Source organism: Cyclopterus lumpus, chromosome 24, assembly GCF_009769545.1.
Source record: "Cyclopterus lumpus isolate fCycLum1 chromosome 24, fCycLum1.pri, whole genome shotgun sequence".
Taxonomy (NCBI): Eukaryota; Metazoa; Chordata; class Actinopteri; order Perciformes; family Cyclopteridae; genus Cyclopterus; species Cyclopterus lumpus.
The window spans coordinates 12423496-12451399 of record NC_046989.1 but is presented as its reverse complement, the minus strand read 5'-3'; the positions used below and the strand labels follow the sequence as shown (position 1 = coordinate 12451399).

Genomic DNA, 27904 nt, shown 5'->3' with positions numbered 1-27904 from the left:
ACTTCGGTATTATTATTATAAGGATCTTTAATGTGTATATTTTAAGACCGTTAACATCTCACTGATATCACACTAATAATTCAGTTCAATAGATTAAACAGACGTTATAAAACATGTTTATTGGTGAGCCTTAGAGGTGCTGGTAAACAAACCCAATTCTTCCTGACAAAACCATTGAACTGGATTTTATCTGTCTAGATTTCATTCAATGCCCGTTTACTGCTCCATGCACCGTCTAGGGCGTGAAATTCAGACTGAACGGTTACAAATGAGACATCAAGGCACATTATACATCATCGTCATGCTTTCTTTTTTTTTTGTATTGATACAATTCCAACATTTTGAATTTATATAAACAATAAATGAAACGTGAATTAACATTTTTCTGGGTCAGAGAATTTATTTTAAGTTCTCATAAATGGCAAGAAAACACATTGTTTATGTTCAATTCACATTATTCTGTCTTATGTGGTAACATATCTACTTTGTGTAATGAAAACTGTATTCATTTAAAAGACACACATATACTGTTAAATGTGCTGCTGACTTCTAACCATAAAAATAGAACAAATCATATACTATAAGCTACACTTTCTGTGTTACAATACACAGACAGACCTCTTGATCTATATACAAATGTTCACACACACATGCCAAACACCTCAAACAAATCCATGTGAGTCACTGCCTCTGACAGAATAAAAAGTCCATGTTTTCCTCATGATGGTTATAAAATAAGGCAGTTTTAAAATCACAGTGTTTTTTTTCTTTTTACTAATATGAATGCTCATTTTCTTCTTTTAAATGTGACAGAGCCAGCCCCAGTTCTCATGACAACTGCCAGTTTCTATGAATGTTTCTGTCCATGATTAGTATTGTTTCTTTCAGTCTACTTCCCTGAAGAAATAACACATGCAGGCACTGCTTCCAGACTGCGGTCATTAATCCACAATGATGAAAAGACACATCTTTGATCAGCCAGGGTTAACTGTGAAGAGAGAGAGAGAGAGAGAGAGAGAGAGAGAGAGAGAGAGAGACACACACAAATAGAGAGAGAGAGAAAATGATGTGAAAATCTGGGATGCTACCAACCGAATGGCTGGACTTCAAAGGCACGCCCACACAAAATCCACACGTATTAAACGAGGAAGCTATCCGGTAACCACACAATGCAGTAAGATGAGTAAAATGCAAAAACAACAAAAGAACAGACAGATATGGGAATATTCTTAGACTGTATAAGGTTGCAAGAGGTGAAATATGAAAGTGCATTATACGCTTGTTTTATTTTTATTTTATTACTCTAGTTTAAAGAAAAGATTGATAGCACACATGTCTGTACATTATACAGTATATGAAGCTTACAGCGAGCAGATGGTTAGCTTAGCATAAAGCGTGGAAGGGGGAGGGGAGCTACCATTACAATTCTGGATATTCGTTTTTGTTCATTTCGAACAGAACCAGGTTTATGCTAAGTTAACTGACTGCAGCTTCATATTAAATGTACAGACGTGAGTTTTGTATAGTCACGTAACTCTCTTCCGGAAATCTAATATGTGCATTTCACAATCTGACAAGCTATTGCTTTAATATTGTGCTTCTAGCAAACCAAGATCACCCCCATATCAATCTGCAGTAAGCATACCTCCCAAACTATCAAACTATTCTTGTAGCAACAATGTTGTTCAAACACTGAATTTCCATTCAACTGAACATTTTAATATCACACAAAAACACATGCCACCTAGTAACTCCAAACACACATGTAGAGATCCAGTTACCCTCCGTACCCCCTCTTTCACTTCCTTCAGAAGAACAAATCATCATCAATATCGACATCATCCAACGGCCAACTCCAGTCTTTGAGGCCAAACTCAAGCAATCTGAAACAGTATCAAGTATGAGGTTCATCTCGGGGTCAAAGGCTTTTCGTGCTTCATAACCTTTGGGGCAATATAGGCCAAGTTCAGCAGGGGGCAGTGTCGAGCAGCGAGTAGTTAATTGAATGCTGCTTGTTAGGATGATGCTAGTGTTAATGGACATGGCGTAATGGGCATGGCTGACAGGCGCAGTAAGTTCGGCTACTTACAGTCTCCCAGCATGAGAGACATTAGAATGGTGGGGTCAAAGGTCAGTGGAGGATGATACGGAGCATGGGGCCAGTGCTAAGGGATGAGAGCCAGTTAGATTGTGACTGAGAGGACAAACTCAACTGAATGTCTGTGGCAGAAAACAAGGCAGTTACAGTTAGTGACTAATCATTGTTTCCTACTCAATGAGGTGGCTGCTGACGCTCTGTGAGAAGCCATGTCGGAGCATTAATGCAGCATACACCGACACTGCATTAATGCAGCATTAATGCAGCATTAACCCTGTTTAAATCCTGTCAGCCACGGCTTTAGGCCCCTTTTCAACTGCATGATTGAGAACCATCAGCAGAAACAACAAAGTAAGCAGTAAAGTTGTTTTGGTTATGATTTAGTTGTTTTTTTTAAACCAAAATTAACTGAAATTTAAAATTCACATTTTTTTTTTTTACTATACACCCAAAAGTAATGTTTAAAACTGCAAAAACGACACAGATTATTGAACAATAAATTCAGTTCTCTAGTGACACAGACAAGATCAGGTGAGAGAAAATTAGGAGAAGACACAAATGAGCTGTTGATTAGCACCACAGTATTTTGTCCCCCCCCCCCCTTTTTAAATGAAAAAATCAAAAGTTTTAATATAAAAAAAAAATTAAAAAAACAGCAACAGAAACCAGCCGAGCTTTAATATGGTTAACAAATGTATAATATTTTTCGTATACAGTCAAATCTTCCCAGTATTACCTTGTTTTCCCTGATGGTTGTTGCGGTCTGTTTGACTGGATCTTGATGGCCCCGCGGTGGGTGGACATATGAGGCGAACCCCTGGGGGAAGGTCGCGGGGAGCCTCGCGGAGAGGAGCGTACCGTTGCTTCGGGAAGGTTGCTTTGCGCCGCAGAGGGAGGACTCATTGTTGGGTGTTTCCGGGGGATGCGTTTGAGCAGGTGGCTGACCCAGCGCCGCTGCTCCTCCTGAGAGTTGGTCAGCAGAAGCAGCTCTTTGGCAGTGGACATGTCGTAGTTCACTGTACGAGAAAGGGATTCAAACTGATTACAAACAGCATTTTTACAGTTATAAAATCTACGTCATATTTCATTATGATCAAATTCATCACACACAGTGGTTGATGGTCCTAAGTTCTACACTAACTCTTGACTCAGTGTACTGACCCTTGCATGGCACAATGACTTCCTCCTTTCGGTCCAGGTGATCTTTGTGGCACTTGGTGTGGCAGCGGCGGCACTCGAGGGCCGGCGGGGGCCTGAAAACGTTCCACAGGGGCCGAGTGCAGGCCTCACAGCTGGAGGGGAAGTGGTACAGAGTGAGGATGAACTCATGACCCTTGTGGCTGATGTAGGAGGGACGATCACTGTACGTCACGGGATCCAGGACAAGCTCCTGTTCACGCTTAATCTCGCCTTCATTGGCATACAGGATCTGGGGAAGGAAAAAGGAAACGGGAAGTTAATTGAAGATTTATTGAGGTAGACAGTTGAATTGAGAACATGATTCATACCGTCTGTAGGAGGGAGAGGGAAACGAAAGAGGCGTCAAAAGGAAGTGTCCTAGCTCATTACCTGGAATATCCTTGGAATTTCTTTGGCATCTGCACGGTACACATCAGTATGAGTGACAGGTCGGACATGAAACAGCTTACTGTGGGAGGGAGAGCGAGGGCAGAGTTAAGAGCAGTTCCAGGATAACAAGGGTAATTAATAAGTGAGAGTTTTAACTGCTGTATTAACGTCTGTCTTTTGTTCTTATTCTGTATATTTAAATCTACGGCAGGAGAATAATGCCATCACTTACATGTGTGCATGAGTGAGAGAGTGTGCACCTCGGTCTGTCCACGGCTACTTTCACATTCTGCTGCAGCAAACTACACAATACTTTGTATGGCTGCACATTCAAGGAGCTTTCGTGATTGTAGTGACAAACACTTTATTATAGATTTGATGAAATTGACGGCCTGCTGACAATACTCTTAACCTAGTGATCATGCAGCAAAGGACACACACACACACACACGCACACGCACGCACGCACACACGCACCTCTACTATTGGCTGGATTGCAATAAGATGTGGATCATATTTTCATATCTTCCTTCAGGATGAATGAAAATGACTTTGGCAAAGCCCTTAACCTTTCATATTGCACCAAAATCAAATTCCCTTTCTTCATACCATTATCAATAATTGTTGGGTATTGCATGTTCAAACCATGTGTAAAATCACTCACTCGATGTCCAGGGTCATGAAAGGGTTGGCCTGCTCTCGGTCCAGCTCGCTGTTATAGAACAGGATCTTCCTGCTGCTCACAACTATATACTTTAAAAGAAAGGGAACACAGGCCAAACAGTTAGAGGGGGACATTATGGTGATTACAAAGAAAACTAATCTGTAGATATGAGATAATAGTGGTACATTACTTTTTTGTCCCAGCCAAACCGCTTTGTGTTCTTGCTCGGAAGTGAAATCCAGCCCTCGAGCCTCGAGTCTAGTTTGCAGAGAAGAAAACGGAAGATGTTAACAAAGAGGAGAGCTGCCTTTAATATTCTTAAAAGAACACCTTGACATTTTGAAATGACGGCACTGACAGACCCTCATCAATTGGAGAGGAAATGATTCACCGCTATGACAAAAGGGCAAGTGGTGCAAAGCTTTGCAACTTCATTTCTACAACAGACTCTTCAGTGGGAGCTACACGAATTATAAGGAAGATCCAGCACGAAACATGGCAGGTGTCTTTGTGGGGAGAATTACATTTAAATGGAGAGCACTTTATTTTTATGTGAGGAAAAACTCTACACACCAACTCCACTCATGGAAAACAAAATCCCCACATCTTTTGCAGTGGGATACATTTAACCAAAGCAGGCCAGCAGCGTCAGGCTGCGAGTATTTACATGTCCAGTGAGCGCTAAAAAGGATTAATGCACAGCAGAGACAGAGTCAACAGAGTAGAGGGATTATCAGGAACGTTGCAGGGTTGAACCAGAATTTGGGCTATTTCTTTCTCAATTCAAGAAAAAAAAAATATATATATATATATATATATATATATATATATTTATTTTTGATAGATTAATGTTATGAACATTTGTTAGGTCAATTGCACTTTTCATTTGCATCCCCATGCAGGGTCACCTGCAGGTTCAGCCTCAGGGGGCTGCTCGTAAGTGAGGGCCAGGGGACGGTGGCCCCGTTCCACCTGCCCGTCATATTCTTCCTCATCCTCATCCTCATCCTCAGAGTCGAAGAGAGTGTGAGCAGAGTGAAGTCTGGGCCGGGTGTCGACGCAGACAGATTTGTGTGTGCGCTGATAGGTGAAGGACATTGATTCGGAGGTGTGAGAGTGAGTAATGCGCACTGTGCCGGACCATGAAGAGGGAATTTGAAGTGAAATGAGGTGGGGGGGGGGGAAGGAAAGAGGGGGTTGGGGGGAGAGGAAGAAGCATAAAGAGGAAAAAAGGTCAAAAACAAATTGGCCTGGAAGGGGCTCAAAGTGAAAACAAAGGACAAAGCACAAACTCAGGAAGAGAGACTGCAGGAAGAGGAACGCAGGAAGTGCATGCAGAAGAGTTCTCGCTCACTAGCTCTCGGCATTGGAGTGCTCATGTTGGTGCCAAATTATAGTACGGTTTGTCTACCTGGGTACCCTTCACCCATGTCCAGGTCGTTGCCACTGCTGATGCTAGTCGAGTCCAGAGAGTGAACGCTGAGGGAAGTGATCTGGCATCGAAGCTGCTCGATGTCACTGTCTTTGCTGGACAACGTCATCTGAAGATCCAGACGCACCTGGTTCTCTTCTGCAATCAGCTGAATAACACAAGTGAGCGGGTTTTTAAGTGCAGTTCAATGTGTTTTCTTGAATTTGCAGCTATAGTAACACACGTGTATGTATTCGTGCCATTTGTTGACATGCTGGTGTGCAGTGGCGGCCTACTAACCGCCTGCATATCCGTCAGCTCTCTCTGGTACTTGATGATGGTGCTGTTGAGCTTCTCCTTCTCCGTTCTCAGCTGCAGCTGCAGCTTCCTGTTCTCCTTCTCCTTCCTGTGCACCTCCGTGTCGATGCTTCGGTGGCCTCCTCGCACCGTCTCCCTCCTATTCATTACCTCGGCCAACTTGTTAATGGCCTTGGGGAGGGAAAAAAACACGGCAATATAGCGGGTCGGAGATATATTCGTGAATTCAGTAAATACACAGGGAGGTCTGCATAAATATCAATGTTGCAAGATATATTTTTTAGAAACTTGTTTCAGATCTCAGAGATTGCCCAGAGTTCAACACAAGCCTGCAGCTGAACATTATTCTTAACAACAAATGATGTGTCATAACAGTCGTAAAAAGTCAGACAATAAAAGTAGGAAAGTATAGAAAATATTCCACGCTTTGCAGACCTGTGTAGGCGCCCAGACACACACCTGAATTTTTAGTGTCCTTTCATTCTGCAGCAGTTTCTCAAAGGACAGTTTAAGCGAGTTCATCTGCTTCTCCTCCTCCTTGGCTTTCTGGAGCTCTGTATGAATAGCAGAGAAGAATATTAATTCAGGACTCATACATTTTACTTACTTGGCTTTCTTAGAGAAGTAGCACATTAATTATAGTGCAAGTTTGAAGACCGATATTCTGCCGTTCTACAGTCACTTGGGTTCCCGGATAAAGAGATTAATGGCTACTGTTCGTGACATTTTAAGAGCACCTCACCCCATAAATCATCTGCATATGTAAGACAGCTTTTCAACACATTTTCCAGACCCGAGGGAAATGTCATTCCTGTAGAAATGTCCTTCATTAACTCCAAATGACACTCACGTTGCTGCATGTTTTTCAGCTGATTGTTGAGCTCCTCTTTCTCGCTGGCCAGGTTGGCCACGTCCACCGTCAGAGTGCGATTGGACTCTTCCAGCTGTAGAGATGGTTAGAGTAGCAAACAAACCAAGATAACTATATTCATTCGAAAACAGTATGTTAGTAGTATTCACGTTTTGTAATCTGTTTGATCCAAACTACTGTGATTGTCATTGCTGGTCTTCAAATTGAATCCAACTGCCACTAGCTAGAGACAATTAACTGGATTGTTAATCATCTAATTAAAAGGCCTATCAAGATTCTGACCGCTGGATGATACAGGCGAGAACTAAAATTCTACATTAGGTATAAAACAACCAAAAAAGTCCTTCATTATGGCTGAAAAAAGAAACACCCAATATTGCAATTTTACATATATCGATAATCAACTAAAAATGGTGACGAACCCAACTCTAATCTCACCGAGTTGATGGTGGCCTCCTTGTCGCGGAGCTCCTGTTTGTGTCTTGCCATCATGTCTTTGATCTCCAGCTCCTTCATGATCTTCTCCTTCTCCAGATCGGAGTACTGCTCCTCGGCGATGGAGCGAGCCAGCTGCTCTGAGTCAGCTTTGGTCAAACTGGCTTCCAGCTGGGCCGTCATGGAATCCCTGCAGAGGGAGGATGGGAAGGAACAGTTATTACCATGTTATTAAACTGCTAGACCTGGATACATATTTTACTGCAGACCCATGCCACGAGAAGCAGGCTGCCTATTGAGTGGACACACAATCTTCAATATTGACTTTTTTGTCAATGCAGGATTTTCCAACCCTAGTTACACTAGATTATAGTTTTAACTGTTGGTCTCCACTAATATGTGTCTGTAGTGCATATGGGGGACGCTGCTAATCTAGTTAAATCATTCAGTTCAAATGCAGGTCCTCCATTTTGCCTGAGATGAATTCACAGAGGGCAAATAACACTAATCTGGGTGTTTGTTGCATTCTTTAAAAAACAGATCAGTGTTATCTTTGTAGTGTTGTCTTTGGGTGCCACGAACCATTCACTCTAATTCACTTTTCTAATCATGCTTTAATTACATGTATAACACCTTGTTTGTGTTCCATGCTTTATACTTTTATTTTATATCATTTAACATGTTCTGTCTTTGCATATTTGTGTTGGATTGAATCTGTACCTTTAGTTTTGGTTCCAACTTTTTTTTCTTGTGTTGTTGATAAGTTGTATTTTAAGCTAATGCGATGTTTAAAACCGAATAGAAACATCCGGTCATTTTAGTGTTGCCGGGCCTCTGGTGATGCTGTTGACTGGATACCTCTCATCGTGATATTCTGCCAGTCGTAGCTGCACCTCTGTGAACAGCTTATTCCTCTCATCACACTCGTCCTTGAGCTCACGGATCTGCGTCTTGTAAAGGGTCTGTAAAGGGAAAACAGACGGAGATCACAGATTGATAATATCTTCCCATTCAAGCCCCATATTATAGATCGATTTAGATTTATTTTGCTATTGTGAAACACATGGCGATCAAAAGAAGAAAAAATGGATGGTTAGAATTACTGTGAAATACTGCTCAGCCTCCAGTTGGTCTTTCAGTTCCTTCAGCTGGCCACCAGCCTCCTGCTTCTCCCTGGAACAGGACCAGCAATCTGTCAATCACTGCTCCTGGCCAACCAACCACCAGAGCCAAAGCACTTTCCTCAAACCACATTTGATGAATGAGATTCTCCACAACAATTTGCCAACGGCATTACAACAAACTCAGCTGCATTGTCGTTTATGTTTAATGTTCATTGTGCTCAAAAGGCCATTATGTGTGTTTGACCTGCGTAGCTCCTGGTTGTGTTTCTCCAGGACCTGCTTCATGTCCAGCAGGTGGTTGAGCTCCTGTTTGAGCTGTTTCTCTGAGGAGCCGAGCACCAACACCTGCTGGTTCTGCATCTTAAGATCGCTCTGGCTCATGCTCCGCTTGTGGATCTCCTGCTCCAGACGCAAGCTCAGGCTCTTTACCTGCACACACACACACGCACACGCACACGTATTAGTGGTGGCACTAATTTGTTATGGGGAACAATAAGCTGCAGAACAAAGAGTTAGGGAATGCTTATTTTCATTATGGATTACTTTATCAAATTGTCGAGCCTTAAAAAAATAAGGACAAAATTCCCATCACAAGTCGTCATTTCCCCATTGCTTATTTCGTCTGAACATCAGTTAAAAACTGCAAATAAAAATGTTATGGTGGACCTTTCTATTTTATAAGACTTAGAATTATTACATTGAATTCTGATACATTTCATTCATTGATTAGGAGTAGGAAGCACCTCTTCACGAAGTTTCTCCTTCTGTGCATGCAGCTCGTCCAGTTTGTGCTGCGCCTGCTTGTAGTCGCAGTCCAGCATGGAGTGGTCCTTCTCTTGCTGCAGCAGCTTTCCCTCTATCTGCAGCTTCATGCTGCGCTCCTCCTGCAGGCTGCTCTCCATCTCTGGAGCAAACAAGACAAGCAGGGAAACTCTCAGGAGGATGGTCTACCCTGTGCTCAATGTGCCACAGGAAGGCCAGCGAGTTATAGATTTCTGTCTTTCATTTCTTCTCTGGTTCTTCCTCAAATCACTGAAGACACTTTTTCCACTTTCATAATGGATGGTATTCGTGCTCTTTTGTGTTTATAATTACATTTGTGTGAAGTGGGTCAAGTAAAGCACAATTAAAAACTATGGAGCATCTGTTGAAGCACTTTATCCATCCTAAAATCATCTTGCAGACTTTTGTCCTCCCACTTGCTCACCTTTTAAGGCCTCAGACTTAGCCTCCTCGATGGTCTGGTAGGTTTTGTTTTTATCTGCGAGCTTGGCTTTGGTGGCCTTGTGTTCTGCCTCTTCTTGCTCCAGACTCTGCTGGAGCGACTTCAGCTTGAACGTCAAGTCAATCTCTTGGTTGCTCTTCTCCTATAGAATTAAAAGGGGATATCGGGTTGTCTTATTGGCTGGGGGTGGTTTTGTGTGTAAGGTACATTTTCAAAATGCCGGAAAACAATAACAACATAATCTAGAACTGTAAAACTGAGGTTTGCAGCAGGGATATCTCTTGGAATACCCTCGACTCTATATTCACACTGGAAATCAGCAATTAGAAATGACAACCAACCTTCTCGAGGTCATTGAGCTTTTCATGGAGCTGCTTCTTTTCAGCCTGGAACTGGGAGAGACATGACTTCACCTCCTTCACCTCCTCTTCCAGGCTAGAGATACGTCCTAAGGTGGATTGATTGTAAAAGGGATGAGGAAATAATGACAAATAAATTGTAAAAGGAATATAGGAGGACCTGGAGTGCAGTGAATGGAAAAAAAACACAAGAAAATGGACTTGGACATTGTTCAGTTTAAAACAAATCCAAGGTGAGACATTACATAATGCTCCTGCTCACTCCAATGTATGAGGAACAACACACTTAATGTTCATTTTCCATTTAACTAAGTCCACCCACATGGAGGGTTTTACCAGGGGAAAAAAAGCACCAGCCATCGCAGCAAACAGGCAACACTCAGCGACTGGCCTCCTCTCTGCATGGACTGAGCAAGTTGAAGTTTCCAAACAGCACAAGAGGTGCTGGCTCTGGCCCCTTTGCTTCACATGAGCATTTTGAACAGATGTTTCCACCTATGATCAGATATTTCCCAAGGACTGGTCCAAAAAAACGATCTAATAACCATGTCCAGCTTCCAGCTCCAAGTTGTGTAATGGCTTTTTCCTGCTACTGAGGACATGTGGAGTGACTGAGCCCATGAAGATCACAGTTTGATTACCTGCACTTCCGTCAGTGAATAAACCTTTTCGACTGGTACACTCCACCTCTGCTAAAATTGCAACATTTCAATAGACAAATTAAAGTTTGGAATATGAAAAGCTTTAAAATAAGGATTGTCGAAGGTTGACACTGTTTTCCTTTGCTTATTGTTCATTTTCAACCACTGTGTGTATAAACAGACTAATAAAGTGAGACTATGTAACAATTGCTGAACAGCAGCCTCTGTAACGCCAACTGACAATTATGGTATCATGTTTAGTAGTTAGCTAAAATGCTGAGCTATGATAGAGCTATGATAAAAAGCTTATAACGGACCCCTTTAATGTCTGTATACAGCTTGCTAACATTAGCTCCCAAACGGGTCATATCAGAACAAATAAAGCTGTGGCAACAACACTGAACTGAACTGAAACACTTTCACTTTTCAATTAAACTTTGAATTTGTAAGATGAAGTGACATATTTCTTCTCTCAAAAGTTCCGTAGTCTGGCGTTTAAACTACGCGGAACAACCTTTATTGTATTGCTTGTTCAAAGTGTATTAGACAGCCATGCCTCACCTTGCAGGTCAGTAATAGTTTCTGTCCGGACGTCGCGGTCTCTTCTCTCCTCCTCCAGCTCGGCCTGCAGCCCCATCAGCTGCTTCTCCAGCTCCATCTTGCTGTTTTCGAGCTGGCTGCACTTTTCCTGCATCTTCCTGAGGCCGACCTCCAGGCTCTGAGCCTGTTTCTGTGCCTCCGCCTGACTCTTCTTCAGCCGCGCTGCCGCCTCCTGCTCAGCCTGCAGCACGGCGTTGGCCTCCTCGAGCTACAGATGAGGAACAGACAGGATGAATCTTTTCCCCTGCAGGCTCTTTTAGCGCTGCAGCACATTTAAAAAGGATTGAATTAGGCAAAAGCAAAGGAATAATGAAAACGGCAGTCACAGTTGCTTGCTTGAATATGCATTATTAAATTAGCACGTTTGATTTACATAAGTATGAAAACTACAGTGAAGCATAATACATGTTAGTGAATTTAATAAGCTTCCCCTCACTTGTCTCTGTAGCTGGATGTTCTTCTCATTGGAGATCTGGGAATTATGGTTCTTCTTCCTAAGATCCTCGAGCTGGTCCCTCAGATTGTTCACTTAAGATACAGAGAAATAAAAGAGTTAATGCAGTATGTGATGAACCACATTCAGTGGACCCTGGAAAATACCACTATCCACCCACTGATAGCATATACAAAAATATAGAATATATACTGAGATATAAACAGTGGGATGCAAAGCTCCCAGACATCCTTGTGGTTTATTACAATGTTTTAATGAGTTAACAGTCAGACGGATGGAACAATTTTGCAAGTAAAATATATGAAAATGACCTACAGAAATAAACAGTTGGTTGATTAATCTGCTTCACATGAAATCAGATGCATTGTGGATCCTATTCGTAAATTACAGGTGCTCACATTCGTTCTCCAGGCTGCGCTTTCTGTCGGATTCAATGTCCACCTTGCGCAGGTTCTCGGCGCTCTGGTGCTGCATGAGAGCTCTCTCTCTCTCCAGCTGCCTCAGTGAGGCCTCCACCTTCTGCCTGCTACTCATCTAATCAGAAAGGAAAACACAAAAGAAGATGAGTGGAGGGATTACCTACTCCATCACATGAGGTACATGGTTGGAAAGGGACCTTACCTCCTTGTCTAATTCTTTGACCAGCTTGTCTAAACGGTTGGTGGCATTTCTGGAGGAGAGAAGAGTTTTATTCTTCACACAAATCATTGAACTACGACCAGACACCAGGTCACGAACAGAATGTTTACTTTACTGGTGGAACATGTTGGAAGGGATTTTATTTTCCTTTCTTTTTCTTCATCTCATCAGAAACTCTGAAAGCATCGGCTTTATAGGATGGCTTCCAATCTTCACAGAGATGGTGTTTTTTCTTTTTTAGTACTAATTATACCAATGTCTCACAATGTACGTACTAATGATCAACATTAAAATGCCTCATTCACAAGCTTTAACATGCTGGATATAAATTGGATGGTCAGCTGTTCAGTTCAGGACATTCTTACACCTCCTTAACTCAAAGTTGTGGCAATTTAATATTGTAATGGGATGCTTTATCATAATAGAAAAGGTAACAAAGTTTTGCATTAAATGGTAACATTTTTGTAGTGTCGAAAGATGTTGCTCAGCCAGTGTTATTTGTTTAGTCGTACTTGCACTTGTGATCCAGCTCATCTTTAGCCTGCATCTCATGGTCGACCTGCTCCTCCAGCTGATGAAGCTTTTTCTGCAGCTGCTCAGATGGACAAAGGCCAGAAAAGAAATGTGCTATTATCTAATGGGCATTTACATCTTTTATTCTATGCCTTTTATCTCTCCTCTGTTACCATAATATCAAGACCACATGCACAAAAACACCTACCTCTTTCTTACTCTCCGAGCAATCCTCCTTCTCCTCAGACTTTTCCTTACTCTCCTCCACAGAGCGGTTGTTACTTCCCTTCAGCAGCCTGACGGAGGGAGAAGGGACAGAGGAGAACCATGAAAGTCTGTCACTTTCTTTACCTGCAGAGGCTTTCCAGCTCTGACAACACCCAACACTTTCCAGATCCATAATGCCACCTGGGTGGTCGAGAGGGAGGTGAATGTTCACCACGGCACACTTCAGAACCATAAAGAAAACACTCGTACTTCAGACCAACATAGTACAACTGTGGCATTGTAGAAAAAAAGCTGAAGATCTTTCAAGCTTCTTACATCCTTTGGAGAATGTCTCCAACCCACACTGTCGGTTGCCAACTGTTAACCAATATGGATATGGACTTTTGATGATGGGCAACTATCTCTGGGAACCATTAAAAGACTCTGCCACATAGCTGCAAAATGGCGGAGAAATCTGCAGCTATTTTAAGAATAATTTTAAAACAATTTAAGCCTTTAAGCTTAAACTGTTTTTGCAGTGTTCACAAGTCTAAAAATGGAAATGCAAAGAAATGTGGATTATTTCAGAAAAGTTATATTCTAAAATGGACAGTTAAGGATGCATTGTATCTGACATCAAAGAAAGACTGATCTGACGCAATCTTTTTCATTTATTATTACAAATTTAAGCTACACTCTGCATACACTTGTTCACTGGATTGATTGCAATTTCTTAACTCAAATGGCATTGTTTTGGCCTTGACTCAGATGTAAATAAATAAATAATAAATTGCTTAGACGCAAGTAGTTGAACCTTAAAAAGAAACATTACTAATTAAAGTGCAATACATGTTTTCTACTCCTTCTCCTACCGATCGAAAACCAGGTAAAAAAAAAAAACTAGACTCCATCATAAGCAAAGAGGGCTTTTAAAAGGGGGAACAAGGTCACAGTGTGGAGCTTGAACAGGCATACAGTGTCTGACTGGTGGAAGGCTGAATTAAAGGTACGAGTGTAAAGCTCTTTTTCTACCTCTTGCATTTTAGGCACGGCGCTGCCCTTAAACCCATTTCCTGAGCCTAGAAGCCCTTGTGAAAGTTCCCACACATGGGAGCTACATTCTTTTCATTAAAATAATCCAAGTACAGTAAAGTAAAAATAATATATGAACAGCAAATGCAGACACACTTTCTATGCACAACAGCAGAGTAGAAGCCAATAACGCAAATAAGACGTCAGAATAAAAACACTTACTGGTCCTCCTTGAAGTAAGTGAAGCCGACGAATGGTAGCTGGTTGCCCACAAAGGCTTTGGGTGGAGGAAAGGTCTCCGCATCTCCTTTATCCTCCTCTATGTCGTCAAAGTTAGTGGTGTCTATGTCACCGTTCAGCTCCGGCACAACTGGAGCTACAGCTGGACGACAGAAACAGAGTCGTGATGGAGCAAAAGGGGAAGAGGTGCAAACCGTGAGGGGGTTAAGAGGGAACAATGGTGTTTTACATTAACTGAGACTATCACAGATTAAAACCTGGTGTTGGAGCTATTTAAAATTAGAGGACATCCTCAACAAACTCTTAGCATTTTCTCAGGTGTGTTCCTGAGTAAATTCTATGCCAACTTGGGCACTGCTTGTAGGAGTGGTCGCTCTGCAGGTTGGCGTGAGGCTGACGCCACTCCTTTTCTCGTACAGTGCTTGCTTTGTGCCCCACACACACACAGTGCCTTTCACAAACCAAGACTAAACGGCTGCTCCTTTGAGAAGCTGTAAAAGTCTGCATAACACAACAGGCTGACAAGAATGTATAAAAGGGCCAATCAGATAAAACTAAGCTGGTCCTTTAACCTATAAATAGTTCCTAATTTGAGAAAAAAAAGCCGCCATTATGGATCGAGTTCCTCAGACCAGTGAAATGTTGTCTCTGAGCAAAGAGCTCATTACAGTCGGGTCAAGTCACAACCCTCAGCGTGACAATCGTGACTAATGTGACTGAACGACGGTGGAGAAAAGTACAGGCAGTGATCGAGCACAGGAAAGAAACAAATGAGGGGAAGTAAAGAGGCAGAAGAAGAAGAAAAAGCCAAAGATGTGGTCAGGCGGAAAGAGACTGCTCCATTGAAGCCCTTGTGGCACGACTTCCCAGAATGCTCTCTGATACCGGGCGGCTAATGACAGGCAGCCGAGGCCACAGTGAAAGTGAGCGAGCGGGAGCAACCCTCCACACTGGGGCGCCCCTCTCATTAGAGCGGTCCACACAGGCCGCACTGCCAGCCCCACCCGCCGTTACGGGGGGCGCTGCTGCCCGCCCCAGCATCCATGGGGGGCGACTGTGGTTCAGTGGTGAACTGGGTCATCCTTCAAATCAGAGGATCGGCGGTTCGATCCCAGGCTTCGTTAGGCCATGTCGATGTGTCCTTGAGGAAGACACTTCACCCCAAATTGCTCACGTAGCTGTGCCTACGGTGTGTGAATGTGTGTGAATGTTAGTTACTGCTGATGTGCAGGTGGAGCCGTAGCTCCTCCCATCAGTGTATGAATGGGTGTGAACGGATGAATGATGTCATGTAGCGTTAAAACGCTTTGTGTGATCGGAAGACTAGAAAAGCGCTGTACAAGTACAGGTCCATTTACCATCCATCCATCCATAGTGATGGCTTCTTGTTATCACCATCCCAATGCTTAATAAGCTTGATAACCATAACCATGATACTGGGAGAATCCAAACGTGAGTCATCGTGGACACACTCAGCAGGGAGTAAAGTCATCCGTAAAGAGACACAAGAGGGTGTGTGTGACTGGACATGCATGTGCAAACATGAAGAGAGCTGAGCAGCACAGTAATGGTTTTATGCTCCAGACTGCCAGTCAGAAGTTGTCTGTTCCTAATCAGAGCCAGGTGAAGCAGAGCAGGGCCAGAAGAAAGAGGCTGCATGTGATTATATACAGACACTGAGGTCCTGTTCATATTCCTCATAGATCACTTTCCCTATTTTCTTAAGTTTGAACGTATTAACACAACAACCAATGGATATCATAACAGTTTTAACAGAAATATATAAAAAGCTGAGAACATTTTACACCATTTAAGGTGATTTGTTTTTTTATGTCGCCTTTGCCTTTCTTTGTTTTGATTTGTAACACATCTATAATAAATTAACTTAAAAGGAATACATGAACTCTTTTTCTAAATCCAAGAAGCAGATTTTGCATTGATGATTTAATGTTGAATTATATTTCTCCGTATTGTAACATTGTAAATGGAAATGAAACCACAAAGTTTATGCCATACTTGGATAATGTCAATCAAGCATTACAGTCTTACATTAAATAGCAATCATCATTTCCTGGCAAATGTAACATTTTGTCTGCTCACTTACCAAGAGATAACGCAATAATGTAATATCTCCACCTATAATATATTACTTATTCTTTAAGTTTGCATTTAACCAATATAAAATACTTAAAAAGTCTAAATGTATTGTCACAGTTATTATAACATCTTAAACTAGGTTGTGCTGCTCCACACAACATTCTTCTCTTGGTGGCCTTTCAGTTTCATCAGAGTGTTGCTGGTATGTTATTATCTAGTATAGAATCTCCATACTTTCTCCATTTCCGTCTCTTAAATCTATTCTTTTGTAGTGGCACCCATATGCAGCTGGTTATCTTTCAGGTGTCATGCATCATGTGCTCTGCACAGTATCCAGTCACATAATGTTAAAGGATATGGACATATGGAGAGCATGTGTATCATATTTACAGGCTTAATGGCTCAGGAGATGGAAATAAACTATGAACCAGAGCTGAAAGGAAGCAGACCCACTGAGGAACGGGCTGGGAATGATAAGAAGTGGGCCAAAGCAACAAAATAAAAAGGAGGAATGGCCACGAGAGGTAGGAAAAGAACCAAGACACACATTACCAGAGATGCAAAAGGAGAAATCTGCAGCAGCATTGTGGGGATATATTCAAAAACATGCACATGCACACACACACTTACTCTCTCGGATGTTATCAAAGGTCCACTGGTCGTTCTTGAAGAAAGGGTGGCATTTGATCTCATCCACTCCAGTGCGGCCCAGACGAACCTTCCTGCACACAGCAACAGGACCAAGACTGTGAGCAGAGCCTGAACACAAAACACCCCCCCTCCACCCACCATCACCATCAACATGTCATGCCAAACACACAGCCAGGCGGAGCGACCACAAGGGACTGACCACACTGACCAGCATGGAGTGCCGCATGACCAGTGGAGGACACTGAAACCTCCTCCAACAGGACAGATAATGTAGATCCAGGAGGAGAACGGGAGTGTAGACAGCAGGATAAGAGTGCAGGAGCCAACATCAACAACTGTGACGGACTCAAACCTGAGTGCTAGAGCTGCCGCTGCCTTCCCTCCTTCTTCTCCTCTCCCCCTCTAAAACTCTGCATGCTCTTTCTCTCCCTTTCTCGTCCCCATTCCCTCCCTCCTCCACCGCTGGGTACAGGGATGGAGGGGTGCGGCAGTTTGGGCTTGCCACGTGTGGGACATTCCAGACTCAGCCAAGAGCAAGAGGGGGCAGGGGCGGGGAGGAAGAAAGAGTTTTTAAACCCCCGCAAAAAAAAATCTGACATGCAACCAAGCCTGGCTTACAACGGGCCGTGTCTCAGTGCCCGGAAAACTGCAGGAGTGCAGAGTAGAAAGTTATGCCGGAAATGGGTGAGCATTGAGAAATGGAAAGTGGAACCAAGAAAAGGTGGAAGAAGAACATTATAAACGAGGGGGGGGATGAGGAAAAGGAGGAAAGGAGGAAAGGAGGAGGAGTAAATGGTGATAGTGGTTACTTGGAGGATTCAGCAAGACAGTGACAAAGCATATGGGTTAGGTTGTGAATGAATGCATTGGTCAGTGTGTGTGTGTGTGTGTGCGTGCGCATGGGTGTGGCTGGGCAGCCGCACACATGTGAAATTCTGTCTGTGGTGAGAGAATAGTGAGCGAGAAGGTAAATAAACTGAGTGAGAAACTGAAAGGCTGCTCTGTATTGAAGCAGAAAGGGCCTGTGTTTAAGCCCTATTTGGGGGCGGGGTTACTAATGTAAACAGGAAGTGGTTTCTTCCAGGGGGATGGGCCACTAACCAAGTACATGACCCACACCGTCATGTCATTTCTTTCTACCTTTAATACTAATAGTATGTTATTACGCACGTAAAAACTGCGCTTTTTGTATTTAGATGGTAGCTGGGATCAACACTGCTGTACGCTCAGGTTTAGAGTCATGGATAGATATGGGTTTTAAGCAAACTAATTCAAGATAGAATATTAGTTTTATTAAAGGATATGTCTGTTGATACTGTTTAGGCTTTTTTTAATTAAACATAACATATTTATTTGTCACCCGTTCTTAAAGATCTATATTTTCAGTAGAAACCAATAAGAGGGGCATGGAGCCACAGACAAGGTGGGGAGGTTGTAACGTAACACATCTAGATGATGTTTGTCAACATTGACCCGTTTAATCTTTGGCAGAATTCTTACACTTTTTCACATCTGTTAATTGCTTTTACGAACAGTTACATAATAATAATAATAATAACAATAATAATACTAATAGCACACACAGTAGCATAGAACATGTAAATGTGTTTGCACATGACAAGTAGCCAGAAATTGTGAAATGCTCTGAAATCTTGTAAAAGTAGGATGTATTAGTTTATATGATTTAGAATTTTTTTGTGTACCTGTCAGTAAGAAAGCCACAGATGAGGTCTTTGGCACTCTGAGACATCTCCACGTCATCTGGGAAGATGAGCGTGTTCTTGTGGTTCATGATCTTCCCATAAGTTCCAACAAGGGACTCAGTATAGAAGGGAGTTTCACCTGCAAAAAATAATAAAAATGAATTATGTACCGTGACCGATTTTTAGGATGGAAATGTTTAGGATTTTAACTACCAGACAGCACAACAAATGATCATGATGTATATGGTGGGTCACTTACCGACCAGCAACTCATAGATAAAGACTCCTACGGACCACCAGTCGCACTCCCGGCCGTAGTACCCATCACCACCCTGAGACTGAAGCACCTCAGGGGAGATGTAGTCTGGTGTGCCGACAGCCGTGTCACAATGCACCATGCCCGTCTGCAAACAGAGAAACACACACGATGTACTGGAGAGAGAAAGCAGGAGAGTAAAAGCTTGGTAGAGTTTGGGGAGAAACAGAATCAATAAAACATTTATTTCCACTGCAGGGACTGTGGCGGCAAAGTACATTTCTATTTTTTTTTTGTCTATATTTTTGTATAAAAATACAACTGAACTTTTAACAACGCTCCAGATATTCTGAGACAACTGGAAAAAGATCTCGGCTGGACTGTTTTGGCCGTGTTTATAAGACACTTTCTGTCTCCTGGTGGACTTTCAGAAAGCCTAAATGTGTGGAGCCGCTTGTTCAACCGGCTATTTAGAAATTGCTGTGGTAAAAACAAAAAGGCTGACAAACACTCACACAGGAGGCGTGACCTCAACCGTACTCTAGATTGATTGTTTAGCGCAATTACTTCTGGGGCCTTTTCAACAACCTGATGCACGAGTGCTGCATTCAGCTTCACTTTGCATTCTGACCACTTGGTGGTGCTCTCGCGCACGGAGCACAAGCACTCGTCTCTAGACAGAAAAGTCCATTCACTCTCTATTCAACTGACTATTTCCTTCAAAATTAAAAAGGAGTAAGATCTTCTAATGTAAAACATTCCAAATTCCCTATCTTGATCCATCCAGGTCCAACACATTGGAAAACAACAACGACATGATGATAACATTAATTTACCGAGTCCATCTTCATGCATGTGCCAAAGTCTGCCAGTTTGAGGTGGCCGTGTTGGTCCAGCAGCATGTTGTCGGGTTTGACGTCCCGATGGATGAAGCCCATGGAGTGGATGGTGTTCAGCGCGAGCACGACTTCAGCGATGTAGAAGCGAGCCCACTTCTCCGGTATGTCGTAGTTCATGGTGAGCGTGACCAGGTCGCCTCCAGGCATGAACTCCATCACCATGTACAGGTGGCGGTCGTCTTGGAAAGCACAGCACAGCTAGGAAACGACACACGCGGTCATTTAAAGCCCGACACGGGATGTTATCGAACACTGTGATACGAATGAAATCATCACGTGGGTTATCTATATGCTTTTTAATGTATGTTAAATATTGTCTTTCTAGCTCTTTATGGAAACATTACACTTAAATAATGTGACATTTCTGAGTCTATCTGTGCGTCATTTGGACATCATTCTCATATTTCTAATTAATGTGTTGCCTACAATACTTTATTGCACTTTACTTTGAATTATTACATACGTTCCTACTGGACATAAGCATAGTTATGAATAACATATATTAGCTTCATTCATTAACATATATTAGCTTCATTCATTTGTACTGTGTATTGTTTTTTGTTTATCTTGTGTACATAACAGTAGCACCCATTGTTATTATCACCACCCCATTCATTTGATGTGCATTACTTTAACTACATAGATATTGTTATGCACTTTTCTATTGTTTGTCTGATGCTCAATGGTATTCTGTTTTTACTGGTATTACTACTAATAGTGATCCCCACATTATCAGAATGTTTTCACATTGATATTGATTAAAAAAATATCAGCATATTTGAGTTTATCTATTTCCCATATTGATAGTTTATTTACAAACCGTTTCTACAGTTAATTTTTAAAAGCTGTATAATATATTGATATTGTGACATAAAATGACACATTACATGACAGAATATTTTAGTTATATTGTCCATCCCTGCACATGAGAAGTCTAAATAATCTCAGGACGGGAGACGAGAAGCAATCAGACTAAGCATTATAAAAAGTGTCTGATGTGCGTGTTCAGAAACAACCTCTTTAGTCTCCGTAGCGGAGAGAGGTTGGGTCTGAGAGTTAAGCTTCTTTCTCTCTTGTTTAAATGTGAAATCCTTCCACTATGTTACATAATGTGTTTTCAATCAAATAAAAGCGGTGTATTTTCACACCTGGACGATCCAAGGACTGTTGGAAAAGGCCATGATGTGCCTCTCCTCCCAGAAGAAGGCGGAGTCGGACCGCTTGATCATCTCAAACTTGGTGAGCTGCTTCATGGCGTAAACCTTCTGAGAGGCCCTGTGGCGGACCTACAGCAGAGGGGGGGGACCAAAGAGGAGACGCTGGCGTGTGAATAGTGATGACTGCACAATAGGTAGGAACAGGATAGTAAGAATGTCACAAGGACCAAGATAACATGAGAAAGAGAGACAGAGAGGGGAGCTCGTAACTGGAGGCACACACCCATAGAAAGACATGCTTACACAAGATTTCAAGCACAAACATACGAAGCGTCCCCTCCACACCCCCACACCAGACTTCACACTCATCTCCCACACACTGAGCCTGTCCAGACTTGTTCAGATTCAAGCTTCCACCAGCACGAGAGAGACAAACTTCTGGGAAAACTGGGAGTTTGGAAGGAATGCCTGCTTGAACTCATAACATTTTAAAACTTAAAGTTGCTCATGATGAGGAGAAAGATGCCAATGATATTTGAAACAATTTGCACATTTTAGCAACATCTGTAGAACATATCTATCTGCCCTGCAGCAGCATAATCACAGGAATAACACACTTCTTTACAGACAGAAACACCTCACCAGGTGCACTTCCCCGTAGGCTCCTCTCCCGATCAACTTCACTTTTTCAAAGTCTTCCAGCTTCACCTGCAGGTCTCGCAGCTGACTCGCCGTTTTTTCATCTGCAGGATGGACAAAAGACGTTACCACGGCAACACACAGGTCAAAGCTCCAGACAATTAGGTTCAAAAGGAAAGAGTCAGTAGTTAACTGCTGGATCACAAGTCACAGAGTTAACACGTTGCACAGGCCAGCAATATTCATTGGCTAGCCAGTGAAAGTTAAAGTCAGACTAGTCTCATGTATTAAAGCCACAGAAACAGATTTGAAGTACAGTGAGTGGTGTGAATTTAGAGCTTTTTAGAAGGCGTGCTGCGGCATAAAGCACATTCTTTGTATAGGGCATCAAGTCTAAACAAAGATAAAGAGCAAAAGGTTTTACAAAATATGGATTAGAAGGCAAAGCTTTCTGTACAAGTGACACAAATCTAACTTGTCTGTAGAATCTGTCAGGGCCAAATAGTATCTGATTTGAATACCAGAATCAGACCTCAGAGGTGTTTATTCTTACATTTGGTATCTCTCATGTGACCGTTTGCTTACAACTGCTTTATATAGTCTGTAGAAGAAGGATTCTCTTAAAAAAAAAAAGAAGTTGTTAAAGATCTACTATACAAACATGAATCATACTCAATCCCTCATGAGAGCGCTTTGGTTTGTAGTTAACAACTTTATAGGGATTTTTAAAGCAAAACACAAGAATCTTGACCTTCACCAAACACACGATCGGTCTTACATCGATTCAGAAAGGCCTCAATGTTTTTGTTTTTCCGCAGGGCCGGATAGTTCAAATCATGAGCCAGCGCGTTCATGGAATCCTGAAAGACAGAAAAGACCAAATATTCAATCAACCTCTGAAACAAAATAATGAACAGTGTGTGAATTAAAATAAATAACACAACTTCGAGGTTCACCCCTGGTGTATAGAACAAACTAATTGGGATTATATTGCTCGGTCTCGGCTGAATGATTGAACGCGTTTCTTGTTTCTAACAAATAGAGAATCATGAAAACAATGTGTTTCAAGCATCATTTTTGTTGGGAGGAAGAAATATCCATTTCTTTAGTTTTTTTACACGTCTCTTGTTAATCTGTTTGGACAAGTCTTATAAGACAACCCTGGCCTCCTGCCAGCTGATAAAAGATGGAGGAAGACAGGAAGGAAGGAAAGAAATAATTACATTCTTGTGAGCTGTGAGCTCCTAAATGCAACATTACAGGAAGAGAAAAGGAGACTGCTAATTTGCAGCATAACAAAACAATGACAAGTAGACAATGGAGGCTGGATGTAAAGACATAACAGGTCATACATACAACAATAGCTAGTCACATGATGTTGTTTCGGCCCCCTGCTCAAACACAGACCCACCAACACCCGCTCCATCCAAACCAACACAAAGCCCTCGGAGCACCGAGGGCCAGTGGCAGCTTCAGACTAAAAGTCGAGACCTCAGTAGTGTCATCGGTGCTAAAATCAGCGGTGTTGAGTTCCACTTAGAACCAAAATGTCTGCGGGATCCAAACACACAAGGCTGGTAGGGCAGCTGGGCAGGTGGGAGGGGGTGTAGCATGACCCTCTGTTCCCCAGAAACAAGGGTCAAATGGAGTCATCCAGTGAGTGTGTGTGTGTGTGTGTGTGGGGGCGGGTAGCATGGTTGAGCCACAGCGGTGTCTACCCGACTGTTTGTTCGGGGATATGTGAGTGGGTGGGCATGGGCATGTGGAACAATTCTGCACCTTTAAATAGCAGCGGAGCAGAGAGATCTCCCCCACCGCAGACGGGTGTAAATAGACGGAAAGGCTCAGAAGCTATTGTGGGACAAACAGCTTATGGTGCAGTTCGAGCGTGCTAGGATCTGTGATCATTTTACACAGTTTGTGTGCGTGTGTGTGTGTGTGTGTGTGTGTGTGGTCTCGTCTCTAGGGCTGGATGATGTAGAGAAAATCAAAAACCTTGATTTTAGAGCAAATAGCTCAATATTGATATTGCTCTGAGGTTGTATGGTTGGTTTTTGGTGCTTTCCCCATAAGATTTACACATCCATCCATCCATCCATCCATTTTCAATACCGCTTATCCTCATTAGGGTCGCGGGGCGCTGGAGCCTATCCCAGCTGACATAGGGCGAAGGCAGGGGACACCCTGGACAGGCCGCCAGTCCATCGAGGGCACATGTAGGGACATACAACCATTCACTCTCACATTCACACCTATGGGCAATTTAGAGATCAATTAACCTGCAGCATGTCTTTGGACTGTGGGAGGAAGCCGGAGAGAACCCACGCTGCCACGGGGAGAACATGCAAACTCCACACAGAAGGACCGCTCCGACCGGGAATTGAACCCGCGGCCCTCTTGCTGTGAGGCGACAGTGCTAGCCACTACACCACCGTGCAGCCCAAGATTTACACAATGAGACTTTTTTTATAAATAATCATCAGTTATGTGGATAAAATGTTAAAGTTGGGTAAAAGCAATTATTAATACAGACAGCTAGAACAGTGGTTAATTACACCACTCCGCCGCCAGCCTTTAAAAAGCAGCAAACGACAACACTTGTGCCATATTACGATATATATGAGACAATATCTCCTCTCAAATGAAGCTGTCCAAATAATATTATGTAGCCCAGCCCTAATAGTAACAGCCATGGTTACTGCAGTAGAGAGGCAACTCAACAGTCTGTGAGAATGTTGAACTTTATGTACATATGCAAATATAATTATTATTAAGTGTGTGTGTGTGTGTGTGTCTAGTCCATTGGAATGAGACTAATATCATGAAGCTTTTAGGCAGCTACATCCTGTTTTACATCAATGTCTCTGAAACCACTTTTTAAACATAAAAGTTGAACCTGCACATTTTGTTATGCAATCACCTGCCTTCTGTAAATGTGCAGTTAGAAATTACGTCTTTATACACACACACACACACACACACACACACACACACACACACACACACACACACACACACACACACACACACACACACACACACACACACACACACACACACACACACACACACACACACACACACACACACACACACACACACACACACACACACACACACACACACACACACACACACACACACACACGATCTGCAGCGTGACACCACAAGACAAAGGGACTTAATTGAGAGTCACTGAGACCTGCAGTCTTTTTAAGTAACAAGATGTAAATGTCAAAATTGCATTACACTACATAAAAAAGAGGCCTTTTATTCTTTATCAAAATAGTATCATTATTCTACCATGACTGTTGTTGTCTCCATTATGTACATAGGACAGTCAGCACGCGTTATCTTGTCGTGTGAAGGGTTCAGGATTCAAATTTCTTGCCTCCCAATTGAGCCGAGGACCACCAGCCAGAAACGAGCAAAATTAGATGAAACTGGTTTTAATTTTCTCTTCTGGAATCTGGACAAATCTGAACACGATCCTGCAGTTTATGCATGGTAGTGTGTCCTCACCTCCCACCTACTCCTTGTGAGCCGACACTGCCTGAGCATAGTCGGCAACAATCAAAATGTAAACTGTGTCCTGCCGACGCAGACCAAGTCCTGACCGGTCCAAAGGAGATAAGATACAGAAATAAAAACATCAACAAAAGCTTATCTCTGAAAAAGCTTCATCGACTGGGTCCAAAATCCTTTTCTTCTACAGATTGGAGAAAAATAAAAAATAAAAAATTCAGAACACATCTTTTGTGCAAACACAACACAAATGATTGCGGACAAACAGGAAATAGTGATGTGAGGTCACAGCAAAGTGAACTCCATCTCAATTCCAGGAAGTGACTTCAACTTCCTGTGTGCATTAGGCGACCCGGTGGCTGTAGCCAGGTCGACAACAGAGCTGCTTGGAACCAGACTCAGCTGACTGGAGAGATAAAACCGGAAATAATTGACCGGCATTCAACGTGTCCTTAAATGGAATGACTTCACTTTGTTGTCTGATTATATCACGATACAGACTTGGCTTTACTGGACTGGAATTGTGACTCAGCAGCACTGGGAATGCGTTCCTCCAACAGGACATTTTGCAGATGAAAGAGTTGTTTGAGTGACAGCCTGTACATACAACATCAAATCTCCTTCAACTATCTTGTCTATTCATCAGGTTGACATATTAAACTCCAAGCATGATTTTCCGGGTTCATGTCACCAGGATAACCCGACTGACCACCATGAATGGTCGTGTTCCGTTGATATCAAACCTGTAATGAAGCAGCGGAATAATAATAAGAAGCAAATATTTGCCCCATTACATTATCGTGTTTTACGAAGCCAAACCATGTAAAATAACAAGTTAATCCAGTCTTGGCATATCCTCAGGTATCTCTGGATTGTCTGAAAGAGAGGCCTTAACATACTTTAAAATGGAATTACAGTGCTGGAAAGATTGGTTGTGCATTGTGTGGACCTACAAAAGTAAAGTTTTAGGCTGTGGGCTGGTGGGAGATCCTGTTAAGACAGAGAGCCGGGACAAAAGCTACTCCATATCAGCAAAAGAAAACTGTATTTGTTGTCAGAGAAGCATAGCAATAGAAGTAGTTTATCAACGTTTGCTAAGTGCATTCTTCTTAGGACAGGTCAGAGAGGACATGTCAATTAGAGGCCTCACCAAGAGACTAATCAGGTTTTAAGGAAGGCACTGATGAGCTCTTTTGTCTATGTCCTTGTTCAGTTAAATGCTCCTGTGGTCAAACTCAATTTCCTATCATATATTTCCTTTAAAAATGTACAAATTAGGATTAAACTGTATTCAAAAAAGGAAAATAAGGCACCACGTAGGTGGGGTTTCCCTCTGCTGCATCCCTGATTAAAAGCCAAAGTAATGATAAACAAATGCCAACGAAGCCTTTCACAAGCAGAGTGTTTTAAGTTGACTCTTTCCTCTAAGAAAACAGACATGTCTCTTCAGGTGATCTATGATCATGACAAAATAACAACTCAGAGCATTGCTATGTGAGTGTGTGTGTGTGTGTGTGTGTGTGTGTGTGTGTGTGTGTGTGTGTGTGTGTGTGTGTGTGTGTGTGTGTGTGTGTGTGTGTGTGTGTGTGTGTGTGTGTGTGTGTGTGTGTGTGTGTGTGTGTGTGTGTGTGTGTGTGTGTGTGTGTGTGTGTGCGTGCGTGCGTGCGTGCGTGTGTGTGCGTGTGTGTTACTCATTATGATCCAGTCAAAGCTTAGCCACAACTACCTGTTTTAGACCAAGAGGGTAAAGAACAACTCACCAGCAGGGTTTCCAAGTTCAGTGCCGACTGTGGGTTCCTCATCAGGGACTCCAGCTTGTTCAACCGGCTTTCTAGTCTGCTCTCCGCACCGAGCATGATTACGGTGCACTGGTTCCCAGGTCCAATGACAAAAAAATAGCAACAATTAAAAAAAAAAACACCTGTAGGCGCCCTTTTGTCTCGGGACAGAGGCGCACTCCGCTCCTGCTCGGCTCAGCTCTCCATGTCAGCTCTTCTGTAAAATGCCGCTTCAGTTGTCAGTTTAATTATTCATCCGCTGCTTCACTCTTTTATCATTAATATGTAACAACAAAGTGGGAACTGAGAGACTCAACGTCCAAGTGCGTCCCGTCGGCTCCCAGGTAGAATCAACAAAATCTGATCCGACCACAACGTGTCCAACCCGAAGGACAGACCACCGTCAAGATGCACAGTCCGGCATCCGGCTACACCTGTCAAACTAAAACTCTCCTCACACACCTCAAAAGCAGCTTATAATGTTAACTAACGCGGGGGGTGAAAAGGGAAGTCTAAATTATAAATAATATTAATATTGAATATCATATATCAATATATGAATGTATAAATGTGTGTTTATATTTAATAAATAACATTTCAATATTTTGTAAATTCGTAAAATAACTCATTTAAATGAAAAAAAAATTCTAAACACATTTACACTAATACATTTACATATACACGGATTATTATGTAAATGTAAGATGTTGATGAATATAATTTAAAACATTTAGAACTACTAGTTCTTTTGACCGCGAGTTGAGAGTACACTTTCAAGCCCAAATTAATTAGTTTTTTT

General features: G+C 42.4%; 1 protein-coding gene across 1 annotated transcript; it reads right to left on the bottom strand.

Annotated features, from left to right (window-relative positions):
- Nucleotides 1-133: 133 nt before the first annotated feature.
- Nucleotides 134-27484, bottom strand: LOC117727562 (rho-associated protein kinase 2-like). Its single transcript, XM_034527935.1, has 32 exons — nucleotides 27088-27484; nucleotides 22581-22662; nucleotides 21806-21906; nucleotides 21155-21292; nucleotides 19944-20204; nucleotides 19111-19255; nucleotides 18852-18990; nucleotides 17128-17219; nucleotides 14383-14542; nucleotides 13130-13217; nucleotides 12921-13000; nucleotides 12391-12439; nucleotides 12168-12303; nucleotides 11752-11843; nucleotides 11277-11523; nucleotides 10057-10163; nucleotides 9698-9857; nucleotides 9234-9394; nucleotides 8735-8919; nucleotides 8470-8539; nucleotides 8225-8328; nucleotides 7370-7556; nucleotides 6911-7004; nucleotides 6520-6614; nucleotides 6043-6231; nucleotides 5743-5911; nucleotides 4522-4589; nucleotides 4332-4420; nucleotides 3668-3746; nucleotides 3260-3527; nucleotides 2835-3114; nucleotides 134-988 (listed from the first exon to the last, which is right to left on the bottom strand). Exons 1-32 carry the CDS (start codon nucleotides 27181-27183, stop codon nucleotides 985-987), a joined length of 4215 nt encoding a protein of 1404 aa, XP_034383826.1. The 5' UTR covers nucleotides 27184-27484; the 3' UTR covers nucleotides 134-984.
- Nucleotides 27485-27904: the final 420 nt, after the last annotated feature.

Coding starts and splice junctions, on each gene's coding strand:
- LOC117727562 (XM_034527935.1), bottom strand. CDS start 27,183: ATGCTCGGTGCGGAGAGCAGACTAGAAAGCCGGTTGAACAAGCTGGAG. Junction 14,543..17,127: donor CTTTGATAACATCCGAGAGA/GTAAGTGTGTGT, acceptor TCTGTCGTCCAG/CTGTAGCTCCAGTTGTGCCG. Junction 3,528..3,667: donor AAATTCCAAGGATATTCCAG/GTAATGAGCTAG, acceptor TTCCTTCCCCAG/ATCCTGTATGCCAATGAAGG.